Raw genomic sequence first — 24577 nt, 5'->3', positions numbered from 1 at the left:
CAAACGTTTTAGGTTTTATCAAAACACAACCTAATCTTTTTAGGTATGGCCTACAGCAGGTCAACACGAAAGTCAGGACCGTGTCTAACTGGGTTAGGGAGCGCCAAGCCGACGTGCAGTGCAACACCCAGCTTCCACATCACCGTCAGACATGTCTTCATGTAACTTAAAGTTCAGTAAACAAGACAAGGAGAGGTTGCTGTTCCCATGTGAGTCCGGGTTTCTTGTACGAGTGTCTACAAGAGAAAGTGTTGCGTTATCGTCAGTCTGAAACAATGCTTTGGGTGGCATTACAACTCACGGGAGAACACAAATTATCGTTGTTGATGGCATTAACAACTGTGTACGTGGACAGGACGACGCTGTTTTAGGTCATGTTGGAGAAAGATCACGTTTTCATAGAGCGCCGAATCTCAAGTCTTTTGTAAGTTACTTGCCACGGGAAAAGTCCTGACTATGCGTTGATATCATATCATATTGTTTCATATGTTATGAAATGAAACGATACCAGGTAATGGTCTTCAGCAACCCTTGCTTGTCATAAGAGGCGACTAAACGGGATATGGTGGTGAGGCTGTCTGACTTAGATGACACGTCATCGTATCTCAGTTGCGTATAACGATTATCATGCTGTTGATCACTTCAGTGTTTGACCCAGACTTGATTATGCACAGACCGAGGCCATATGGCTGACTGTGGCGTTAAAAAACAAACGAACCAATCGAACATGACGAAATGCATGACCAGGCACGTGCACAGTCCTATTGCCGTTGGGCAATTTACCACATTCTTAACAAAAACGTTGTATGGTTACGTTATATTAATATTTTAAGATGGAAGTTCAACATGTATTGATTTTGTTTAAGAATTTTAATGAAGCTATATATTGACAGCACAGTGATAGTAATGTCAGTAATGTGACCTAATACGTTAAAGTATCCTTACTTGTTATGGATGTCCCATCACCTTTTACATGAAGCGTGTCTCACGTTTTATTCATTTGTAGATTGAATCAAGAACATAGATATCCATCATGACATCTGACACCATATAACATCTTTTGTAAGCGTATATATTATACAATGTACGTGTTATCGTCTCGGGAATCTGTCTAGTATTACAAAAAAATACCAAACGTCCACTTCTGTTGTGAATAATTTGCGACCGATTTACGATAAACACTGACTGTTTCATCATATTTCTGTCTGATATGACGTGTATTGTATGAATGGATATACAGGTTAAACAGATCGAAACATTTGATTAGTCAAATGCCTTGATTTGTGTACATGTAAAACTGGTCGTAGCTCAAAGTTTTATGCAAGCAATAATCAGATCACCGACACAATGCATCAAACATGAAAGGCATAGACGAACTGAATCGTTAAGCCATTGACCGAGATAGACAAATTACATGCCAGTAAACACATCTACTCTGCTAATGAGTGAGTGAGTGAGTTAACATTTAATGTCACATCGGCAATATTTCAGCCATATCGTGAAGAGAACATTTAACACTGAAAGGGAAACTATGTTTACCACAAAAACCTGTCGACGAAGGACTGTCTGCTGATGGCTCAGAGGACAAGTGCGTGCCTTGGTAATCGTTATGCTAGTCGATGAGGGAGACAAATTACATGCCAGTAAACACATCTACTCTGCTGATGGTTCAGAGGACAAGATAAGAGTGAGTGTCTTGATAATCGTTATGCTAGTCGATGAGGGAGACAAATTACATGCCAGTAAACACATCTACTCTGCTGATGGCTCAGAGGACAAGATAAGAGTGAGTGTCTTGATGATCGTTATGCTAGTAGGCGAGGGAGGCAAATTACATGCCAGTAAACACATCTACTCTGCTGATGGCTCAGAGGACAAGATAAGAGTGAGTGTCTTGATAATCGTTACGCCAAGGAGACACACAATAATTACATGTTGGAATGGCAAAGCTGTTGACGCTTGCATTTAAACAGTGATAAGTCTTAGTTAGTTTTTGTTTAAGATGGAGGCTACTTAAAATGTTATGAAATCATTAAACGTTGACGAATGTTGTCTGTGATTCAAAATGACCTTAACCTGTATGGACAAGCAACATTTTAACTAAAAAAACAGAGAAAATATACAAATGACCTATTATGTAACTAACCCGTTAATTTTTTTTGATACTGTAGTTCTGCCTATCTTAACATACATTGCGGCGATTTGACAGCGAAGGGCAAATTGAAGGAGTCCAAACTAAGAATTTCAAGACAGGGTGCATTGCACCTTCTGTGATGTCATAACATCACAATCGTTGAGTCCTTATCGCCCACTAACAACTGTGGCATACAACCTCCATTTCACGTGTGATATGCATGGTGTCTGTCAATGTGTTTGCATTCACGCGCCACCCGTATTCGTTTCAAAAAACAAGTAGAAATAAAGAGAAAAAAGTTTTGCGCTTCAAACATCCTCGTTCTTACTGTCTGAAATCGTTCGCATGTATCCTGTTGGAATCAGTCATCAATGTTTCATAAATACCCAAGGAAAATATTTGCAAGGCCATTAAACAAATGGAAAGGTCAATCATGTAAAGAACGCTAGTTTCTATGGTGATACTGGTGAACACTGTGGGAGCTTTTTATCCTTTTCAATTACTTACATTTGATGTGATCAGACGGATTTCCAGACTCGGTAAAACATTTGGATTACTTTTTACAGGACAAACACACAGCGGCGCCGTGCCAGTCGTAAAGCATCAAACAATATCCCCGGTAGTATTGAGTCACATTACATTACAACTAGTTTCCTTGTTCTGTAGTTCACCGGAATATACGTTTCTGATTAATTTTACAGAAAATCTCCTGTGCATACTCTTAAAAATTGTAGTACTTTGAAACTGTACTTTCAATGTACGATTGTCGAAACTGGGAGGTATATGGGATTGAATCAATGTTGATACAATAACAATGGCTGTTTTGAGAATGCATCACCACATGGATTTTATTCAAAGCAAAGCTGATCGCTCAGTTATCCCCTTTGTTATTTGACTGGCGTATGACACGAAAATTTCAGGTTTACAATTTTCAGTCAGTAGTGTGTGATTTGACCCTGAAAACCCTGACCATGCACAGATGAAAAAAAAAAACTATCGGAAAAAAATGGTCTATAGTGATTTATCGACCTCCCTGAGAAACGTCAAGATTCACAATGACACCCCATGCACTTGTAGGAGGCTCCCATGTTGTGCACGTGCTTCCCATGCATTGTGTTTGCGTGTGGTGATAACGTGAAATGATGCTACATACACAAGATGAATGTCATTGTAACGTTCCTCACTGGCTTTTCTTTCTACCAGACTTCAAAGTTCAGGTTCTCCTACTTTTTTAAGAATATCTTTCTGTTGTTCATAAGTTGCGAGATAATGTCGTCAACTAATTAAACCTAAATCGAATCTGAAATATATGAAAACATTAATTTTATTTTGCAGTACATTGTAAGCATTTTTAACTTTTATGAAGTGACCGGCGTTTGGTGAGATGGTCAATCCCTCTGAGGCTTAGCAGTTATATTTTGAGAATTATTGATACTGATATTGTGCTAGGTGGCTTCGTCAGTATTGCCCCTATTGGCAGCTGCACTCATAACTAGTTACCTAACGGCTGTCATTCACGACTAGTGCTTTGGGTAGAACCAGACACGAGAAACATATATCGCCGGCACACTGTAAGTGTACAGTTATTCGTGAAGTTAAAAAACGTATGTGTTTAGGTTAACTAATCCTCAAGCGTCTCATTCAACGGTTATGATATACATTCAGAACAATCAAATCTAGTGCAAGACAGAAATCAACAGGCATCAAGCTTGCCATTATGGCACTTCTGCGATTATTGCATTCATTTGCACAAACTTTAGAGAGCACTGACATCTATCATTTATAAGAAATAGACATCATCACACGAATAATAAATAACATTAACATTGTCAAACATACTGTTCGTAGCTGATACTATATTATTGTCATCCTTAGTATGTATGAATACAATATGACATGGTCATGTATGCTTACTAATGTGTCTTTGTGTCGTCATTACGAAGACTATAGCTCCTCCTGCTGAATGAAACTACATGAATCATTTAATAGGATTATTGTCATGTAGTCTGATGTGAAAAGCATGGAACATAGTTTCACGTCTATTTTGTAGATATTATAACAAGTATGGCATTTTCGACATACGTATGATACAATGAGTTTGACAGGTTAGAAATGTATTGCCAAACAGTTTACAGAGCCGGCACATAAAATGCATAGCATCTAAACTATTCACGCATCGAGTAGGAATTGTTATTATCGTCCGTCGTGCAGTGTGATCTCACTTCTACTTGCCATCTATAGTCATGTGTTCGAGCAGGGATGATGAGTCAGAGCGTATTAACGTCCTCCGAATGATAGAAATTAAATAATGATTTTTTTTTTCACAAACTCGTTAAATACATACGTATATACGTGTGTAGTTACGTAAGTTCCAAAGCTCTCAAAGTGAAGCACAAACTTACCAGGATTTTAAGCGTAGGATTTTTCTGATTGTCTATCTTTGACTACAATCGCCGCCTGCTGAAAGGATGATGTTAATCCATCTAGGGTCCATGCAGGTAGTGAAAAGCCCCCAAGGTCCTGATGATCTCGCTTGATGTCTATCGCCTGTTTTCGTATTGTATAGTCCTCTACAGTTAAAGTATTTTAGATTTCATTACTAATTTTAAATATATGTATCTGGGATAGTCTAATTAGTTTTACTGTCCTTTGTCGACGGATATTGTGAATTGAGTACCTTATTTTCATCGCAATATGGCTGTAATATTGCTTTTAACTCAACCATGCATTTACTATACGCATGGAAAAAGTATCGCAACACCACATATTTTATAGGGTCTGTATGTTGCCATGAACTAGAACAAAGGAGCTTCAAATTAAAATCTCAGTATAATTGGAGAGCGAAAGATCATGGTTTCGACGTTCAAATATGGAACTTGTTTTTCCCTGCCTCGTACTCAGCATTGATGGATACAACAAGGACTGGTCAGCTTAGTGTGTCTGAATGGAGTATACTGCGGCATGGTATTTCAGTGGGTTAGCACTATAAACCTTGGACTTGCACAAGCAGCCACAAATACACACACATGCACGTCGTCATATGAGCGAAATATTAAGTGTCATTTCACTTCATCTCACAAGCTTATTGACTGTATCTGACTGAATTAGACGTTCTCTCCCTGGTGGTAGACTTTCTCTTTCCAGCACACCCATATTGTCTCATAATCCCCCAAGCATACTCTATGGGATTGAGACCAGGACACATTGCGGACCAAGATAAATGTTTTGTAGTAATGTGGGAGGCATCCCCCACCGTACGTGGTCCTCCGTCAAACGGTATCAGCTGTTGATATTCCATTATCAATGCATCACTCAATGGTCAAAGAAAAGAAATCGACTGTCCAGTGATGTCAAGATTGAAACCAAGCTATTGGCACTGCTCTGTGCGCATGTGATAACAACGGATGTTTGATAGGCCGTCTGGTTCTTTTGCAAATTGTGGACTGTTCAGTTGGACAAAATAACGATGTGGAAGCTACTCTTAGGTTGCTGATGTCTTGTGGCCAGTCCTTTGCAACGACACCCAGTGACATGTCAGCAGTCCGTATACCAATAACTCGCCATCTTTGGAGGCGCAATCTGAAATCAGTGTAAGGTGTGCTGTATGGGTCCAATCATACAAACAAATATTACTTCGCTATGCAAATACAACACTTTTAAAAATCACAGGTGATACGATACCTATTTCCACGTGTACAGGTGTGGACACGAATGACGTGAATGAGGACTGGCCCATCATTAGTAAGGGGGAAGAGGCAGAGATGATTCCTAACAGTTTGTTTGCAAATTGCTTATCGTCCTACACACACAGCACACACCTCGTACAGACACACACTCCAGCTGTATCATTACACCTTGTTAAAGATAAGGTTATGGTGAAGATGAATGACATTATGGACAAAGTCCGCGTCTCCGAGTCTGAGCAGTAGATCAATTTGGTCACCCCTTATTAGACCAGGGAACGATCCTGTATCTTTCGGCGTTAGCGACTGAACTATTCCAGTTGATTGGTGTCAGTGGAATTGACTAGACACCAGAGACTGGCCAGAGATAATTATCAAACTCCACAAATGTGTGAAACAAAACCGTATGGATGTAATTGCATCATGAAAGGCTCTACTGGTCTTCTTCCCCAATAAATGCCGATGTCACTGTCTTAAATCTGTTAGCAACATTTGAAAGACGCATGGGCAACCATAGTCACAGGGAAGTATATACGGTTTCATTGATTAGGGACATTTATCCAACATCTTTTGAAAATTCTTACATGTGGATATACTAGTACATCTGCATTGCCGACATTGACTAAAGGGTATGCGCAGGTAGATATTATACATTGTTTGAAAATACAACCAGTATATCAGAACAATACGCCATATTCCTAAATTTGAAATTAACGGAAAAGAAACATTCGCTGGCAAAGATCAATAACTATTTCCCTTGTCATATCTAAAATGTGTCTAATTATGGAAATCGTCAACAGTTTCATGTTCTCACACGAACATCACGTCATCCCATGTTCAGTCTTCGAACGTAGACTTCTGAGTTCAAACTGTAAATGTCATTGCCTATGACTGCACTGATTCATCATGTACTCCTGGAATACAGTAACAGTTGGTTATTGGAGATAATGTCATTTTAATGTAAATGAATAATAACATGATTTGTGGTCTTTTTCTTAATCACTGTTGATTGTTAACGGGATAAAATATGTATGATTTCACATTAGGCATCGTGACATGCCTTTAAAGTGATGTGTCAAAAGTCAGTTCACAAATTAAGTATCGTGTGTGTCCACCATTGGTGTTGATGCAGGTATGACAGCCAGAAAGCATACACGGCACGAGCGATTGAAGAAAGCCTTGGAGAATGTCGTGAACCACCGCTTGTCCAATTCAGCTGACGTCAATAGCTGATTCTGGTCTTAGTGTTGCTACATTTCAATCCATGAGTGCGCGTTATGGACAGATCATGGGAAAGATCTGACCAGTGGATCACCCAAATGTTCGGCTGTCTCAGACAAAATGACACAACATGAGCGACATGCTCATAACAATTCATAAGTCACTGTCCTTGAATGAACGGCTGCACTCGAGGCCCAGATATCTCATACCAGTGTCACAGACATCAGATTGACAACGAAAAGGTGTGTCCGAGCATGAGATGTAAAGCTTCCCATACCATAACGCTGTCCAGAATAACTGTCCACTTTATTTTGGGTCATTCCAGTCTCCAACATACCCACAGTAAGCGGACGCTGGTTTTACACACAGTTTAGGATGAATTTAAAGTATTTTACACTACATTCAGAGGATACAGTGAGACTAATCAACTGTTCTTCAGTATTCAGTATCTTTGAACTTCAGGCATTAGGTGTGTATGTTCATCGTGCACGATACGTGACATCACATCTTATGCAATTACTATATGTTTATCTAAGATTATTTATGAATCTTTTCAAATCGCTTTTATTCCATGAAATGTATAGTATGCAAGTTAATCTATTCTGTTGGTATACTACTACATTTCATAACAACTGCAGCTGATCACGACGAGCCGGTCCATCCGATCCCGTTCATCTTAAGACAAACATGGGTTGCTGAAGATGTATTCGTGGGTCAGTGACTAAATACGTCACCATTCCAAAGCGATGGTGATGTAGGGTGGTATCGCAAGTCATCGGAGAACACTACCCTTGTAGGGTGTTATCACAAGTCATCGGAGAACACTACCCTTGTAGGGTGGTATCACAAATCATCGGAGAACACTACCCTTGATTGTTACTAACAATAGTTGATGCCCGTTCCACGCAATCTGCGTTTTGATACAACAAAACAATTTATCTAGCACCATAGCTTTTTGTGTCGCCATTCAAAATTAAGAAATTTGCAGTTTTTTTCCCGCTTGCACATAACCTTTGATCAAATACAGATAATGGAATTGCAAAGTCATGAATTTAGCAGATTGGCACTTTATCATTTTGAGATTTAAATCAAACTTTATTGGGTAAACACTGCTTACGACCATTTCCAGTAAACAAGTCGTCTCTGATTTCCAAAACGCCTCGCTCTGCTGATCGTTACACCGCAGCCACTTATCAGTTTGTGAGTAATTATGTATCTCACAAATAATCGTTCGTGAGAACACGCTCACCATTGGTCCTCCATGTAGAAGTAATCATATTCAGCCGACCCGTAGGTATTTTATAAACTGAAGTACTGAACTTCCACTTGTAATCCGACTGAGTGCCATGGAATATACCATTGTGCACAGGGCAGAAAAGGTGTAGAGGAAATCAATGACAACCCAGGCTGTCGTGTTCCGTACAGAAACGACTGTCGGGTTTCCAAACTCACTTACAGAGCTGTAACAAGGTGACTGTGACTGTACATGTGAATAGTCTCTCTTCTGGTTTGAGTGAGGTGAGTGACTGTTTTGCCTCTATATTTATCGTTATCATCATAGTTTGATTTGTATTTGATATCACTATATGTGTATATATTGTTTAAATCGTGCTGCAATTTGTCCGTTATCGTGTTGTACTTGGACGTTTAATGTTGAGGGGAGTTGGGGATGGAGGTTTATTCATGTATGAGCACGCAAATGAAGCGCAGTTACACAATTTCCGATGGTGTTGAGCAAATAGTTGATTTGTTTATCACCACTGATTCGTTATGTTGTAACTGAAATATTGCTCAAGCGGCGTCCTACGCAGCTCAGTATCTATTAAGTTATATCCAGGATATTGCATAAATGTATCAGATAGCTCAAGGTACAATTAAAATATTGCTTAAGTGCCGTCCCATCAGACACGAACGCTTGGAAGTTGGATGTAGGGCAAACAACACATCGTCATAGGACATTCATGCTGCACGATACTTTAAAACGGTATAAGTATCTATTCCGACACATTGCTCTTATACAATAAGGATCATCCGTAAACACTTGTCATTCCCATTACTTACAACTTCTAGAAAGCCTCTCAAACAGTTTGTTGGTTGGAACGTTATGATATAACTGAAATATTGCTCAAGTGGTGTCCCACCCAGCGCAAGGACATTATTCGTCTTCTGACCTCTGCTCTTTTCTTGCGATGGACAGGCTCCAGTGTTTTCCTTACGATGAAATCAGAGCGAACGTTTCATTTGTATGTTGTCAGTTGTGTCATTCCAACATTTTAGTCTATTCTTAACATTCGTTAATATAAGCTGCACATGAAAATGGCAAAAGATATACTGAATGCCATCACAAAATGAATCAGATTCTCGATGTGGTCAACTTTGATCAACTCAGACAAAGTTTTAGGGCCCCCGGAAGTGTTGCGTTTGTCCACAAAATGGCGCATCACCCTTAACGACAGCGCGTCAGGACCGCAATATCAGAGTCTTACACTTCCGGAATTGGTTCAAAACAGCTGCTGATGCTGCAAAGAGGACAACTGTGACAAGACAACGTCATGTCTGTGCTCAAACGGTGCGAAGATGCCTTAACGCAGGTTTGCAAATGGACGTCAACGGATTTATCGACGGAGAGAAGAATTGCTTTCGCCAAACAGTGTTTTTTGAACATGGTCGTTTTGGAAGGGGTGGTTACATAACCAAGGGCAAGTGCTGAATTGACACCAGCCCTTCATCATCACTGGCAGACAATCCCACAGCTGTTTCTGAGAAATCTGTGTCTTCCAGTGTCTTGCAGTGCACGGTGGACTCACACGATACTGACTGTAAGTGACCCCTCCTTTGTTTGATGTCGTTGTTGCGTCACTGACGTTGTTGTTGATTGGGCATTTTCCGATTAGGTTATCCACAGATGTATATCTAAAACATGTCTGCCAGTTACATCTATATATGTTGACACTTGTGTGAGTAAAGAAAGTATGAATGGCAAATTGCATTTTAATGGATTTCAGTATAAATAGAATGTAAATTTCGTTTTCTACAATGGTAAGATTAAAATATTAAAGGTAAATATGTTTAATTTTCTGTTTTCTGTACATGTTTTGTTTTGTTTTTGTCGTTGTCAAAGCGAATCTATAAAGGGTTTGGTTCATGCATTGAAACATCAGATTTGTTAGTTCCAGCACTGTGGTACAGTGCATGCAATGAAACAGCACTCACCGTTCTGGTATAGAAGCATAATGTCTGCATTGGCCTTGCACCATTTTGTGTTCTGGTACTAAGAAACAATGCGTTTGCTACTATTAAGAACTACTAACTACTTGAAGAACAACTTAACCAACATCCATAGGATTATCATAGCTGTGCCTTGTGGTATCCAACTATAAGTCATGCACTGAATTGTCGCCACCACGTGTCCTGGTGTATACATATATAAACTGTTTGATCCAGACATTAGATCATCACCAAGTCTTTTGGTATCTAAGATGCTACGAACTGAAACTACACCCTTGAGAATTCTAGTCTAAAATGTCAACCATTTATTCGTCATCTAGTCTTCTGGCATCCAAATTCAACACTGCGTTAGGATATCAAAATACAACCAATGCATTGGATCATTAACTCACTATGTGCACTAATATGTACTTGCAATCATGCATTCTCTCGTCCCCGAGTGTTCAGAAATATAAGAAAATTCTATGAAAATATGCATGTGTCCTTTCATGTGTTCTTCTATGAAATATGCATGCATTGTATCGTCATAAATGTTTTTTTCCAGTACCAGTGACTTTGCATTTGCATATCACAGTTGTGTGTTTGGTAAGTAAGGTGTTTCGCGCTGCAACAGTAGAAACTGTCTTTTGGCATTAAGGCGTTAGGCGTTTTAATACTTTAGCATTAAAATTCTGTTGTTTATGTTAAAGTTACGTTTCAGCTCAATCCTGGGAAATAAAACTTTCACCTCAACCATACATACCATTTTCGTTTGCATTTTACAAATGGACATAATTCACAGTTTTGATACGAAGTGAAATACATAAACACTTAACATATCACTGACATGAGCGCTGAATGAAACTTTTCATGATGAACAAATCAGTCATGCCTTGCAGGTGATTTCTAAGAATTTGTACTTCGTCACATTTATAATATAAATGAAGGAAGGCCGTTACTGTTGTTTGTGAATTACGTATAATTACGTTTAACGCCTGTACACGTGTAAAACGCCAGAAACAATATCACTCCACTTAACAATACATGATAAAAACTTTGCTTGCAACCAAAGACAACTCATTATACTCGTGTTCCCTGCATCGGCATCGGCATCGGCAGGATTCACATCATCCTTTCAGGTGCTGTTGATTATGGTAATTTAGCCAATATCAAAAGACAGGTTGCATTAGACAGCATTCTGCTAAATTGTAACGCCCCAAAACAACATTCTCATGTTGATGTTCCACGTATACACTTTCCCATATCTGCTGAAATACCAGTATCCTTCACATGTTTCACTTTAACCAGCACATAGTGACAGCAACGCGTAAAGGCAATGGTTATAGCTTGCTGTCAGATATATGTATTATTCTGTTTACACCCTAATTTCGACATTAGCTGAACTGTCTTTAATGCAAAAGCATTGGCATACTGTCCTTGTCAACAAGTGTAGCTGTACACTTAGGACAAGATATTCGAGCAGATAATAACAATCTTTTAGCCATATGTCTTGAGTTCGAACTCAATGTCAGGAGGTGAAATGTTTACTGCAACACTGACACTGTTTACCAGAAGAAATGCGTGCGTCAACAATGTAAAATTAAATGCTCTTCAGGGGATAGACCTGTCTTGGAAATGCTCAGGTCAAATTACTCAAAAGGTCACGATGCTGTTGGGATTTTGTTATATTATAATATTGATGGTTTTCGTCACGATATGGCTGAAATATTACCAATGTGACGTTAAATATTACTTCACTCACTTACTGGTGGGATTTTGTAAGAGATCATTGCATCAGTCATAATGTGAGACATTAAAAGTATTAACATGAAACGTCAATATCACGACGGGACCGAAAGAGGTAGGCTTCACACATTATACCGATTATTTGCCTCTTTCAGTCTTGAACATAAATTTCAACCATCAACAGCCTTTTCTCTATATTTACAGGTGGGCACCAGTGACCAGTAGATGACCAATAGATCAGATCAAGAGAAAAACTACATCTCTGTACACGATTCTCAACCAAAGTGATCGCAATAAATTTCTTGAGGACCCAGTGTTATCAGGATGAACGCAAACATGTCTAACTACACTTCACAAAGAAACCAAGAAGGTTGGAGGACGGTTGATGACGTTGCTTATGGAATTGAAACGTACTACCTGTGGGTTATATTTGCACTTGGATTTCCCGGAAACTGCTTCACAATCATCACCATTTTTAAGATATCGCCATTAAGGTCTCTCACTGTTTACATCGCCCTCCTCGCCATCGTCGATAACATGGCCATCGTCAACAAGCTTCTTATGTTCGTGCTGCCTGACCGAGGAGTACAGATTGGACTGTTTGGCTGCAAATTTCTCGGATTCAGTGGTAACTTTCTCATTACTTACGGAAACTGGCTGCTTGTCGGCTTGTCAATTGAGAGGTTCGCTGCCGTGTGGTTTCCGTTCCAGATCGGCAAAATATGGACCTTCAGGAAATCCTTGTCAGTAGTTATATCGATAACCATTCCCCTTGTAGCCTTGTTTCTTCACCTGTTCTGGACAATGGATTACAGTTATATTGCCCACAACAAAAAGGTGTTTTGCAAAATCAACGAGAGATATTTATATTTCATGGTCCATATATGGTATTGGATCAATGTCATCGTGTATGCCGTTATGCCATGCATCCTGCTTCTAGTGTTTAACCTACTCATCATAGCTGGTATTGTAAAGTCTACCAAGGACCGGAGGTCTTTGAACAGAAACGAATCGATCACTGATCGCAATTCACCAACAGACCGTCAACGTCAGATCACTATTATGCTTGTAGTATCGGCAATAACCTTGGTGGTTCTAACTACCCCAAGATGCGTGCTGCTCGTGATGTCGCCTTACCTGACTCCAACGAACAAGTCTATGGAGGGAGCGGTTCTGTATCTCATTGATACCATTGCTTATATTTTGTGTGACTCGACACATGCGATTAACTTTTACCTGTATTCCTTCAGTGCTCGAAGATTCAGGAACCAATTCATTGACATGTTTGTGTGTCGCAATCAAACACCAGCAACACTAGCCTCACAGTACATAACCCTTTCCACTCGCCCTTCATAATTCAGGCGCCTTGTATGCGGACCAGTACAGTATGAAATCATATTATCATTTCCAAACTGCCCTGATGACACATTTTTTCATTTCTAAGGGACTATATGTTTGGTACGTTGCCTTGGGCATTCTCTAGTTTTGTGTATTTTTAGCAATATGTACTAGACATATCGCAATCTTCTACGATGTCACTATTATCTATGAACAACTATTATCTATGATCCATGCCAATTTCGATCCTATTTTCATGTATATAAGAATACATATCTCTGGAAACGTATATTGTGTGTCATTTTATAGAAAACCGATGATTTCAACCCATAATAATTGGAAGTATACATTTAATGAATGAGCCAGACAGTTTCTCATTCTACTGAGGTCCATACTTTCCTGACCTATGATAATTCACACGTGATTAAGAACTATTAAGACAGAATAATATTAGCCACTGTCTGTTTTGAAGTCTTTTGATGCATATATATGACTAGTGAAAGACACAAATATTATGCTGATATTTACGTAACACCAATAGCTCCGACATCCTAGAGAGCGTTGTTGTGCCACATTTCGAAGACTATCCTCTAAACATACGGCCAGTCTTCATGTACGACAATATTACACCACATCGTGCACATGCCCTTGGTTTCGTACGTCAAGTGGACGTAGCAAGTCTAATTTGCCCAGCCAGATATCCAGGTCTCAATCCCACAGAGCATGTTTGATACATTATGGATTAAAAACTGCGCCACAGTGGCCATCCGGTGCAAATCCAGGATGCACTGAACATGTTCTTCTCTAACAAAATAGAAGCAATATCTCAACGTCAAATTCAACGTCTGACAGGACGTCAATGAAGGGAAGGGTCGAGTCTGATATTACAGTTGGTGATATTCACATCTTTCTAGTATATTGCTGCTTAGGTAATTGCTTGTGGATTGTAATCGAGAATCTTGTATATGGCCGTAAATGTTAACGTTCTACAACCATTGTTATCAGTGTGACGTATTTAGTATTCCTCGAGGGTCCGTTCTCTCAACAGTGATTTAAATCGAGGGATGGATATGTTACATTACTATGGTTTATGGTACCACATTAATACTATGAAAAATATAGGGTTAGGGGATACTTTTTCTATTTGTAACGCATGTCGCCCACTTGAGAAACACCGGTCTTATCAAATTTGAATCGACAATAACAATGCACACGGTGGTATCAGGTATTGGTACAAACGTGGTTAAATAACAAAAAACGTGTTTGTAAGTATTGGTTACATATAACCCAAGAAAGTAGACGCTATCGAATTTACAAATGTATAAGAAATTTCATACTGAATACAAACAAATCTATTCATTCAGTTATTACATTAGGAAATATCCACACATGCATGATTATTAGTAAAATTAATAAGGTATGCTGTATAATATAGAAGCCTCGTTTTCAAGTGCAGCACATTTCCAGTTTTTAGTCTCCTGTAGATACGCTGAAATAGAACGATGATTAGGTCGCACGCAATTTTATATGGATGTCTCCTGCGTATACTTGCTTTCTTCACCATATTAAAAGACATTTTAATTTTCAAGTATTCTTTACAACCCAGAGACTCAAGTTCTGTGGACGGGTTGATACGATAACCTAATGACGCAACATTTTTTTCTTAGTTTGAAGTAGCACAACTGGAAAACTGGAAATCGTATTACACTTAACTCACTCAATCTCTTAGGTCCTATTTCTCAGAAGTTAACGAAAAGCTGTCACGTAAAATAACAACGAAAAGATTCTTATCGTCTTTAGTTTTGTAGAGAGGCATTATCGTGAACCATGACATTATATATTTGTACTCGAGAAGGAAAAGCGTGGGAGATGATGAGATGATTTTCTTTTCTTACCCATAAAATGTGTAAAATCTTTGAATGAGTTATGTTGATCAAATGTTAACTGGTTTAGTGCACAAACCCAACCGTTTAAAACTGTTGTAGCTTTTGGCAATAATGGTTAAACAAAACCTTTCAACAATTTTATAAACTAAACAGTGCAGACTTTCACGATGCACAGACATACACCTTAAAAATGAAAACGTCATAGGTTGCATTTCCATTCACACAGCTAGACACTTCAGTTTGTAAACTGTTCTTATCTTATACGCGACTGAAGTGACTTCGTCAAGTTGATGCGTTCACGGCACGCCACCCATAATATGAAAGTCGATTACAAAGTGGCATCCGTTACATGGGAGGAATATTACTGCAGACAAGCATGCAGCCCCATCACCATGGTAGACGTAAGCCTGAAGGTTTAACATATCGATTTGTGTTCATCCCATAGCTGTGTCCTGGAACAAGCAGAATGTTATATCAGAAACGTCCTCATTGTCTCTTATCTTACTATAACAATACATGCGTTCCTCCATAGTTTGAACTGTGTGTCATGTGCAGAAAATTTTCAATATTGACTTTACAGAAATCCATATATTCATAGAGAATTGTGTACAGATAAAACCTATTTGCTACTTCAGCCACAATGGCAGATTACAAATGAATCAAACTGCAACCAAGTCATTTTGCTTTCATTCTTGTTGCATCCGAAAGATACACATCAAAACCATTTAGGCTGATTTTCCAATGTGTAATAAACCTGCCTCGTGACCCATATGCTTGTATCTGCTGTCAGAATTATTATCGTATTATCGAATTATTATGAAATGAAAGATATTTATATTTCTGTGTCTGTTTCTGAGGCCAACAGTGACTTATAACTGAATGCTGTTTAATGTGACGTGGGTCTGCTAATAATCGAGCATGGCAATCCAGAGGTTGACACCATGAGCATCACAATAAGGTAAATATATGTGTGTGTGTTTGTTTGTGTGTATGTGTGTGTGTGTGTGCCAGAGTCAGCAATATTCTAGCGATAAAGGCGGTGTAAATAGTCGATACTGAACCAGACAATTCAGTGATCACCTTCAGTCTTCGCAACTGGGGGCAAGGGGTTATGATGACCTGCTTCCGAAGATGAGTTATAACAAGGATCTCCACGGGTAGATGAGCATCGGGCCACCCGATTCTGTTATTAAGGCGATCATGTAATAAAATAATAATGTCTAGATCGTGACTGAAGGTATGACAAAACACATCACATAGTCTGAACCACTTGAGAGAGGAAATCTAATCCATACCACCCGACCACAAGGGGTTGTGGCGTTGCAGTTGGCTTCGGTGCCCGTGTATAGAACGACCTAAGCACAAAAGTGAGTACTTATCGCCACTAAAATTCTTCCGTGAGATCATTAGTACTTGGGTATTCCGTTGAAGAAGCCAAAAAGGGCGCCACAGAAACAGTAGTAATTTACTGCATACTAATTTCTAGGATCTTTATTACAGAGCTCGTTTTTTATTGATTACTATATCTCGTCTTAAGTGAAAACACTGAAACTGAGATTATTGATTTGAACGATAAAACTTCTGGTCTGCTACTGTTTTTGAACTTCATATGGTTTCCTCCCCTTTACACAATTCATTCCTTGTAGCTATGTTTGACACTGTTCAAACACAAGACTCGTCCATGATTTACAAGTTGTCAGTTCCAGCGCTGCTTCACCAATATGACGGGGTTGATGTTATATTTTAAAAACTGACGGCGACAGTACACGTCCTTCTGGGCACTTGACCCTGACGTATAACCGATTTCTCATTTCAAAATACGCTTTTAGCTCTTCGTGTGGGATCGGCCCAGATGAATTATTCAGTCACAAAGTGAACAAAGTTCTTATTATGTGCAAGCAGGTTTGTTCAGTACTTTGGTGTCAACCATTGCCGGTTAGACACGTTCACCAATAATTGTTTAATTGTTTGGATGTCATGAACGGCACTTCAAGTATTTGCGTTCAGAACTAGACTATATTCCGTGATTGTCGATGTCGGAGGACCACGTAATCGAACGTACTTACAGAACGTGGCTTATCGTCAATGTAAGCAGTGCAAATTTACATTGCTGGATTAATTTGGAATCATAAATCTTTAGGAGATAACACAAGTTGCTCGTCTTTAGAATACACGTGCGTGTGCGCACACACACACACATGTGTGTGTGTATATATATGTATGTGTGAGTGTGTGTGTATCACTCCGTCTCCATTGCATTTATTTGCATGCACCCTCCCACCTCTCCGCCTCTCTTTCTCTCTGTACACACACACATCTATCTATCTATCTATCTATCTCTATCTCTCTCTCTCTCTATATATATATATATATATATATATATATATATCCTGACGTTAAACCCTCATTGCAAGCATCAAAAAACTATATATATATATATATATATATATATATATATAGAGAGAGAGAGAGAGAGAGAGAGAGAGAGACACAGGGGGGAGAGGGGGAGAGGACATGCACACTAGTCAATGAGCAATAAGTGCAATTGAGATGAGTGATAGGGTTCAGTGCATGAAGTCCCTGCCTACAGAAGAAATCAAATTCTTTATGGACAATGCCCGGTTTGTGGATAAAAAGTCATTTACCATTAACACTAACAGCACTAACTCAACAAGAGCGTATGACACATATGTAAAGGAGCAGCAACACAGCAGAGGATTCACAAAACACTTTGCACGAAAAGTAGAGCGCGTTTTCACTTGTGCCTTGTGACTTGACGCATGCCCCTTTGTCTCGCTACGGAAGCTATATGTCGATGAAAGTATTCCGATGTTCGCGCAGTTCAACCAGCTTTGTTGGTGGATTCTGCTGACATCGTGAACGTTGCTCCATGTCATCCCAGACGTGTTCAGTGGATCATCCCATTGGTATTGGTATCTTTTAGATGCTGGTTTACAACTGGAGCAACACACTGAAACGTCGATCAATGGTTGTTCTATTACGAAAGCGGAAGAGCAACCTTTAGCAAATCTCGTCTCGAAACCTCACATCATTCACCTGATGTTGTCACGTATCCTGCCCTCAGCTTTGTAAGGACACCAAAACCCTTCTTCACTCAGAAATGGCCGTCGTACTCGGTGTCTTGCAGGGTGAAGTGAATGCTGGAATTGTCCTTGCAGATACACTAGTGCTGCCCGTTAAGGCACGGTCTGTCGGAGGTGCATGGTTCGAATCCATCGGTCGTTATGCTTGTGGCATTAACTTGAACAGGAGCAGTGTTTTAGTACCCCATATAATCTCCGTTGATACAACCTCCAAATATATAAGCAAGCCATTAGTTATCAACATACATCTTTACATTTTATGGGTAATACAGTTGGCTACATAAACACATATCACACTAACATCTATATAATGTGAACAGCGTGCCATGCCAAGTCCGAACAGTCAAGCAAATCATGCTTCATGATGAACCTTTCGTCACATGGGATTCGCTTGAACTCCTTTGGCCCCTATCACTGCAATCCCTAGCCAGGTTTTCACGCGATATGTGTAATGATATACACAAGAACATAATAAAGCACCCCTGTATACTCGCAAGGTTAGTTTTTATCCGGACAAGTATGATCCTTTAAGTCATAGCAAAGACGACAAAATGGTTGCAATCCATATTGATTTATGATGCCATTTAAAAAATACGGATTTTCATACAAAACTATGTCTGTACAAGCATGGCCCTGGAATGCTTAATGTTGAATTTATTGGTGAATGTGAACATTTAAAATGTCATTTTACGTGTCTTACGCGATTCAAGGTTAATACCGAGTATAACTCCCGTGTGACTGTATGAGTCCTCTTGATACTCCTTGTCAGCCTCCTGATCCTCTGAAAGGGATGTCTACGCCATGCCTCGTGTCAAGCAGCGTCCGATTCTGTACAGGATGATTATTACACACGGCGACCAATCATATCCCAGATATTCTCCAGAGGGTTTGGATCAGGATTCACTCTGTGGTGAGATATGTCTGGGTGCCTGACTCAGTACTCTGCGTATAATTATATATTTCTACCGTTCCAGTACTAATGTATATAAAGCTGAAATAAGGGTGAAGTGTTGCTGATGTCACTATAAACATATACTCATTCACCATTATTGTGAATGTCACGGACATGAATTTGTAAACACTTGCAGATTCCGTATTTTACGGAAACTTCAGGTACTTCTATTCTACAGAATCTTGGAGATCGATTTTCATGATGGCCTTCAGCGACCCATGCATGTTGTATGAGGCGATTAAACTGAGGAGGTCTGGTTCACCGATGTATGTCACCGTCTCCCAGTCGTGGAGATCAATGATCCTTTAGGTAATCGCTGTATTATCTTGGTTCCAACTTGAGCATTTACAGACCGCCAACATATAGCTGGAATATAAACACGCAAAGATTGGGTCAAATACATAGCACCGACATGAAGTAACTATACGATTGAATGTAACGACACTCAGAATCATGTCACAGTCTACGTTGTTTACACTGTTACTGTGCTTATTTTGTACATGAATCAGTAATCAAGGGGATAACATGCAATTCAGGACGAAAATAAAATGATTAAAATGTACGTGTAGATATACCCAGCGTTCTAGGTCACTTCCAAAACATGTTGGAACGATTGCCATATTTTGTGGAAAACTTCAGCCAATTTTCGATCTCACATCAAATTTGTTTGGGGGACGGTTTGGTAAACTCACAAGCCATCGCGTAATTTTGTTGAACTGAATATGTCATTGTCGGAAATGTAATGTCCTGTTAGCCAGCATGCGAAACACTAGAAAGGTATCAGTCGTCTGCACACCGTTTCCTTTAATAACGCTTATTTGGGTGTAAGTTAATACAAACTTTATACCGGGCCACAAAGAAATCAATATCCCCTTCAAGAGCATTATACGAATGCTTTATACAATACTCTGCTCTCTGGCTCTTCAAGTCTGAAAGTCATACAACACATTCGAACTGAATGAGACACTTGTGTTCCCAAATGATAGAAGGGCAAGTAAAATCTGTAGGAGTACATTCAAAGGGCGAGGGGGGCAGATAAGGCATTCGTTAAAATATACGGTATGATTTGAGGGTAAAGACCAGATCTGATACAAAGCGGACAAGTACATATAAAACAATAGTTAGACAACCAGATGAACTACAGTGGAACAATATTCATTTTTTAGATCAACGCATTAAAATATTCAAATATCAACTGCCATATGACACAGATGCCTTGAGACGGATACTGGGACTGTGGCGTCCTCCGTCTGTGATTTCTTCTTTGAGACACCTTTTAGAAATATATTGTATAATAATACCCAAAGTAAACCAACCTTGTCGATTGTATACTCACTATGCAGCTATGTATATATTCATTTTATTTCCTTTTACCACAAACTTGACAACGGTGTTGGTACCCACACCGGAACGTCGCATTCATTGCAAGAAAGAAGTTGACTATCTCTAGAACTAGGTTTTTCTTAAACCGTAAGATTAACACAGTGAACATTTCGTCTGGAAATACTTTAAGGAATCTTTCAGCGGCATTTAGAAGTTGTTATAGATGACCAAGAAATAATCCATGAAATAACTTGGTCATACTTTAAGGGGGATCGTCGTCAGGTCGCAATCCTTGTAAAATGATCTTATCGTGTCTTCACCGAAAACCTTCACCGGAAGGAATGTCTAGTTATACATATTTACTAACGGTAAATGTCAATGTTCAAGTCTTAGTGTTCATGTCACGTCAAGATTCTTTAAGGAAAGCAGGAAGCCACTAACCAGTGAATATTTCTTCTGAAATGTTGCTACATTTGAAACACCATAACATTAATACCAGTACATGGTTAGGGTATTGCTGACTGCAGCACTGAAAGGGTAATGAGACAAATCTTTGATTATTAAGTAACATTACCAGTTCATGTTTTGGAAAGAATACAGTGAATTAAATGAAACCGTCCTGAATGCATTCGCTTCTGTAGCTTATAATCAAGAGCGTTATTGTTGGTATAATCCCCTGTGTGCAATTGGATGCCCCGTGTTTAACAGGATTGCCAGAACGCATTTAGCTACTTAACATGCATACTTTACCGAGTAATTGTAAACACATACATGTTGCACGATGAAATGTTATCTTGTTTACATGATGTTTGACTACACGAAGAAGATATCTGAGTAAGCGTTTTGTGTGGACGAACGGTGTTCCTTTTCACTTGGTGGCTACGATGAACCGATATTACACCCTACGATTCTCACAGTTTTTTATTATCATAATCTTGAAACGAAAGGGAAGTTCGACTTTTTCAGTTTTCAATTCAGTCAAGGGGTTTTACGTTTCATTTAGCTGTAAAACTAAACTATCGATCTTGAAATTATATCTTAAAATTCATATTGCATTCAACCATACTTTGACATCTTTTCTATTCAGGTAATGGGTTTCATAGATTTCTTGTAACGTGTTACTGTTGCTGTACAAGATATACCCATACCTGAGGTCAACTCTTTAGTATCGAACTCGTAAAGTATCCGATATTTACTCTCCAATTAACCAACAGTAAGAAACCAGCTCGAAGACAGGATGTTGCTTTAACAGATAGCACTAGGCAGCTATTCACTATAGTTTTGTATTTATAATCCGATGAATTGCTCACTAACACAGAATGTAATAACTGCAACAAAACCAAATTTTGCACAGTTCCATGACAACGACGGATCAACTCTATTGATTTGTATCATATTTTCATTGCTGAATAAAAACTGGTGTTTAACAAACGATCATTATTTTGCTGATATTTACGATCATTATTTTGAACTCTGTGTGTGTGCACGCGTGTATTTGTGCGTGTGCGTGTGCGTGTGCGTGTGCGTGTGCGTGTGTGGTTTCGGGATGCATCAGAAAATTCGGTCTCAAAAGAAATCAAGCGGACTTTGTCCTGTGGATCGGGGTCGTATGGTCGAGTGTTTGAATCCCAAATTCTCTCCGATTAAGATCCATGGCTGTTCCAAAGCGTCCGTGGTGGTTTTCAGATGGGTGCTAAAGTCATTGTACAAGCTATGATGCAAGGCGGTAGGGTAGCCTGTTGGTTAAAGAGTCACACTGAAGACATTGGTACACTGTGGTGCCCCCCGCCGCGATATTGCTGCAATTTTGCTAATAGCGGCATAAAACCATACTCACTCACTCTTCGACTTATGGGGGTTGCATGAACAAACTCTTTGATTCAGTCGTCCAGTATTTGTTTTTCTTCACAATGAAATATATTCCCAGACATTCCTCCTTCCTCGTATGTTTAATAGGATATGAAGCTTGTTGGTTTGAATGTAGTTTTCATGTTCCACACAACTAACGGCTCTTAAATATATTCAAGACACCCTAAACATAAACAGTATATAATCTATTCCGAGACTCTTTATTGCCTTCAGGCTATTAACAATATTTCTTGTAAACATCCACTTTTGATTGATATTATTGAATTGTATAATAATCTGACTACTGGCCAATACGACATCGTCTTTTGTTGGTTACCTAGCCACGTAGGCATTTCAGGGAATACACTAGCTGACCTTGCTGCCAAGGCAGCACTCAACAAATCTGTGACTCCACTTCTTATTCCATACTCAGATTATAAAACTGCTATTCGATGTTATATCCGTAATCTGATGCAAAAGAAATGGGACACCCAAGTGGGTATCAATACATTACATGAGATAAAACCTTACATTGGTTATACCCACTTGGGTTGTCAGTCCAGATTTGAAGAGGTCATACTACAACGATGTCGTATTGGTCATACACGGTATACACATGCATACCTGTTGAAAGGTGAGGATCCTCCATTTTGCATCCCTTGTGATGAGAGAACCACGGTCAAGTATATCCTGCTTGACTGTGGTGAATTCTCCATCATAAGGGATAAATATTTCAATGCAAAAACACTGTCGAATTTTTTTAACACAGCCAATACTCATTTAATTATTGGATTTTTAAAGGAAATTAATTTCCTTGTTGAATTCTAATTGATATGTCATGTAGATAGTTGTATTTTATGTAGTATAGATTAGGAACATTGATCATTAGTGTCTGTACCCTCAAAGGGGGTTGAAGTATTCAAATTATTGTCCTCCTGAGAGGGTAAGTAAGTCCCACAATTTTCAAAGTAAATTTTTACTTTCGAGGATTTGTAAGCGTAGTATTTGTGTTATCTCAATTTTTGGCTAAAATGTCTTACAATGGCCAGCGGCTGAGGGGATGTGTAAATCCAACTAGGGTCCAGTAAGGTACTGTAAGTCCTTATGGTCCCTGTTTTTATACTGTATTGTCCATATAACGATATCAGTTTTAACTTTCCACACTGGGTTTAATGCTAATTGTGATATTCTAGTTGTTTACTGTCCTTCGTTGACAGGTTTTATAATGTACACAATAGTTCTTCTCATTGCTGAATGTTCTGGTGACGATATGGCTGAAATATTGCCGATGTGACGTTAAATATTAACTCACTCACTCACTTGTTCCACACAAATAGGTGTTACCTCCCTTTGTGATGTTATCTACACTAGCACACACTTACCGTATCCCTGACATTATAGTGGATACGTTTTTCACAAAGTTCATTCAATTAAAACAAGAAAATGAGAACTAAGAACAAATATTTTTGAAACTATTGGACCAACTATGACATTAAGAAAAATGCTTTCGAAACACAAATGCATACACATTTTTTCAATTACTCATGAGGCCAGATTTCAAATATAAGTCAAACGGACGCTTCAGAAACCCATCGCACGTTCTTACAAATAACTGAAAGAATTTACTGTTTTCATAAATATTGATGTGCTTAGAAGAAAATAAAGCCTAAAATTAAAGTTGTTTATTCGGACACCAGTTCACTTGTTTTCGGTGAGTTGTATTGCTTTGCGTCACAGGCAGTTGACCCCTGAACATCCGGATTAGAGTCTTCAGCAACTCATGTTTGTCGTAAGAGAGGATTAACGGGTGGTCTGACTTCCAGACTTGCTTGGTTCAATGCTCACGGCGTCAACCTTTGGATTGTCTGGCCGAGACACACTCGTGTGTGTAGAAATTGAAGTTAAGCAACGTTGGTCAAGGAGAGTGCGTGGATGGATGACCGTGGCCGATGAGTTTCTGTGACATTTAGTCCTGTCCCACAATGGTGCACTCGTGACACACGTGGTCCCACCTTAGGCAAGGGAGTTTGTTCAAAGGGTACCTGGGCCTCCTTTCAGAAAGCATAAAGGTAATCGTAAGTAACTAAAGTAAACTAAGTGGAATGTTAAATAATGGCAGTTTAGATTAACCTTAG

At 39.1% G+C, this 24577-nt stretch overlaps 1 protein-coding gene across 1 annotated transcript; it reads left to right on the top strand.

The window, feature by feature from the left end:
• The first annotated feature begins 12327 nt into the window (after positions 1 to 12327).
• LOC137255379 (probable G-protein coupled receptor 139) lies at positions 12328 to 13347 on the top strand. The gene has a single exon (XM_067792821.1). The coding sequence runs from the start codon at positions 12328 to 12330 to the stop codon at positions 13345 to 13347; it is 1020 nt and encodes a 339-aa protein (XP_067648922.1).
• The last annotated feature ends 11230 nt before the right edge of the window (positions 13348 to 24577 follow it).

Source organism: Haliotis asinina, chromosome 11 (assembly GCF_037392515.1).
Source record: "Haliotis asinina isolate JCU_RB_2024 chromosome 11, JCU_Hal_asi_v2, whole genome shotgun sequence".
Taxonomy (NCBI): domain Eukaryota; kingdom Metazoa; phylum Mollusca; class Gastropoda; order Lepetellida; family Haliotidae; genus Haliotis; species Haliotis asinina.
Note: the sequence above shows the minus strand (reverse complement) of the source record. Positions and strands in the feature narration are given on the sequence as shown.

Coding starts and splice junctions, on each gene's coding strand:
- LOC137255379 (XM_067792821.1), top strand. CDS start 12,328: ATGTCTAACTACACTTCACAAAGAAACCAAGAAGGTTGGAGGACGGTT.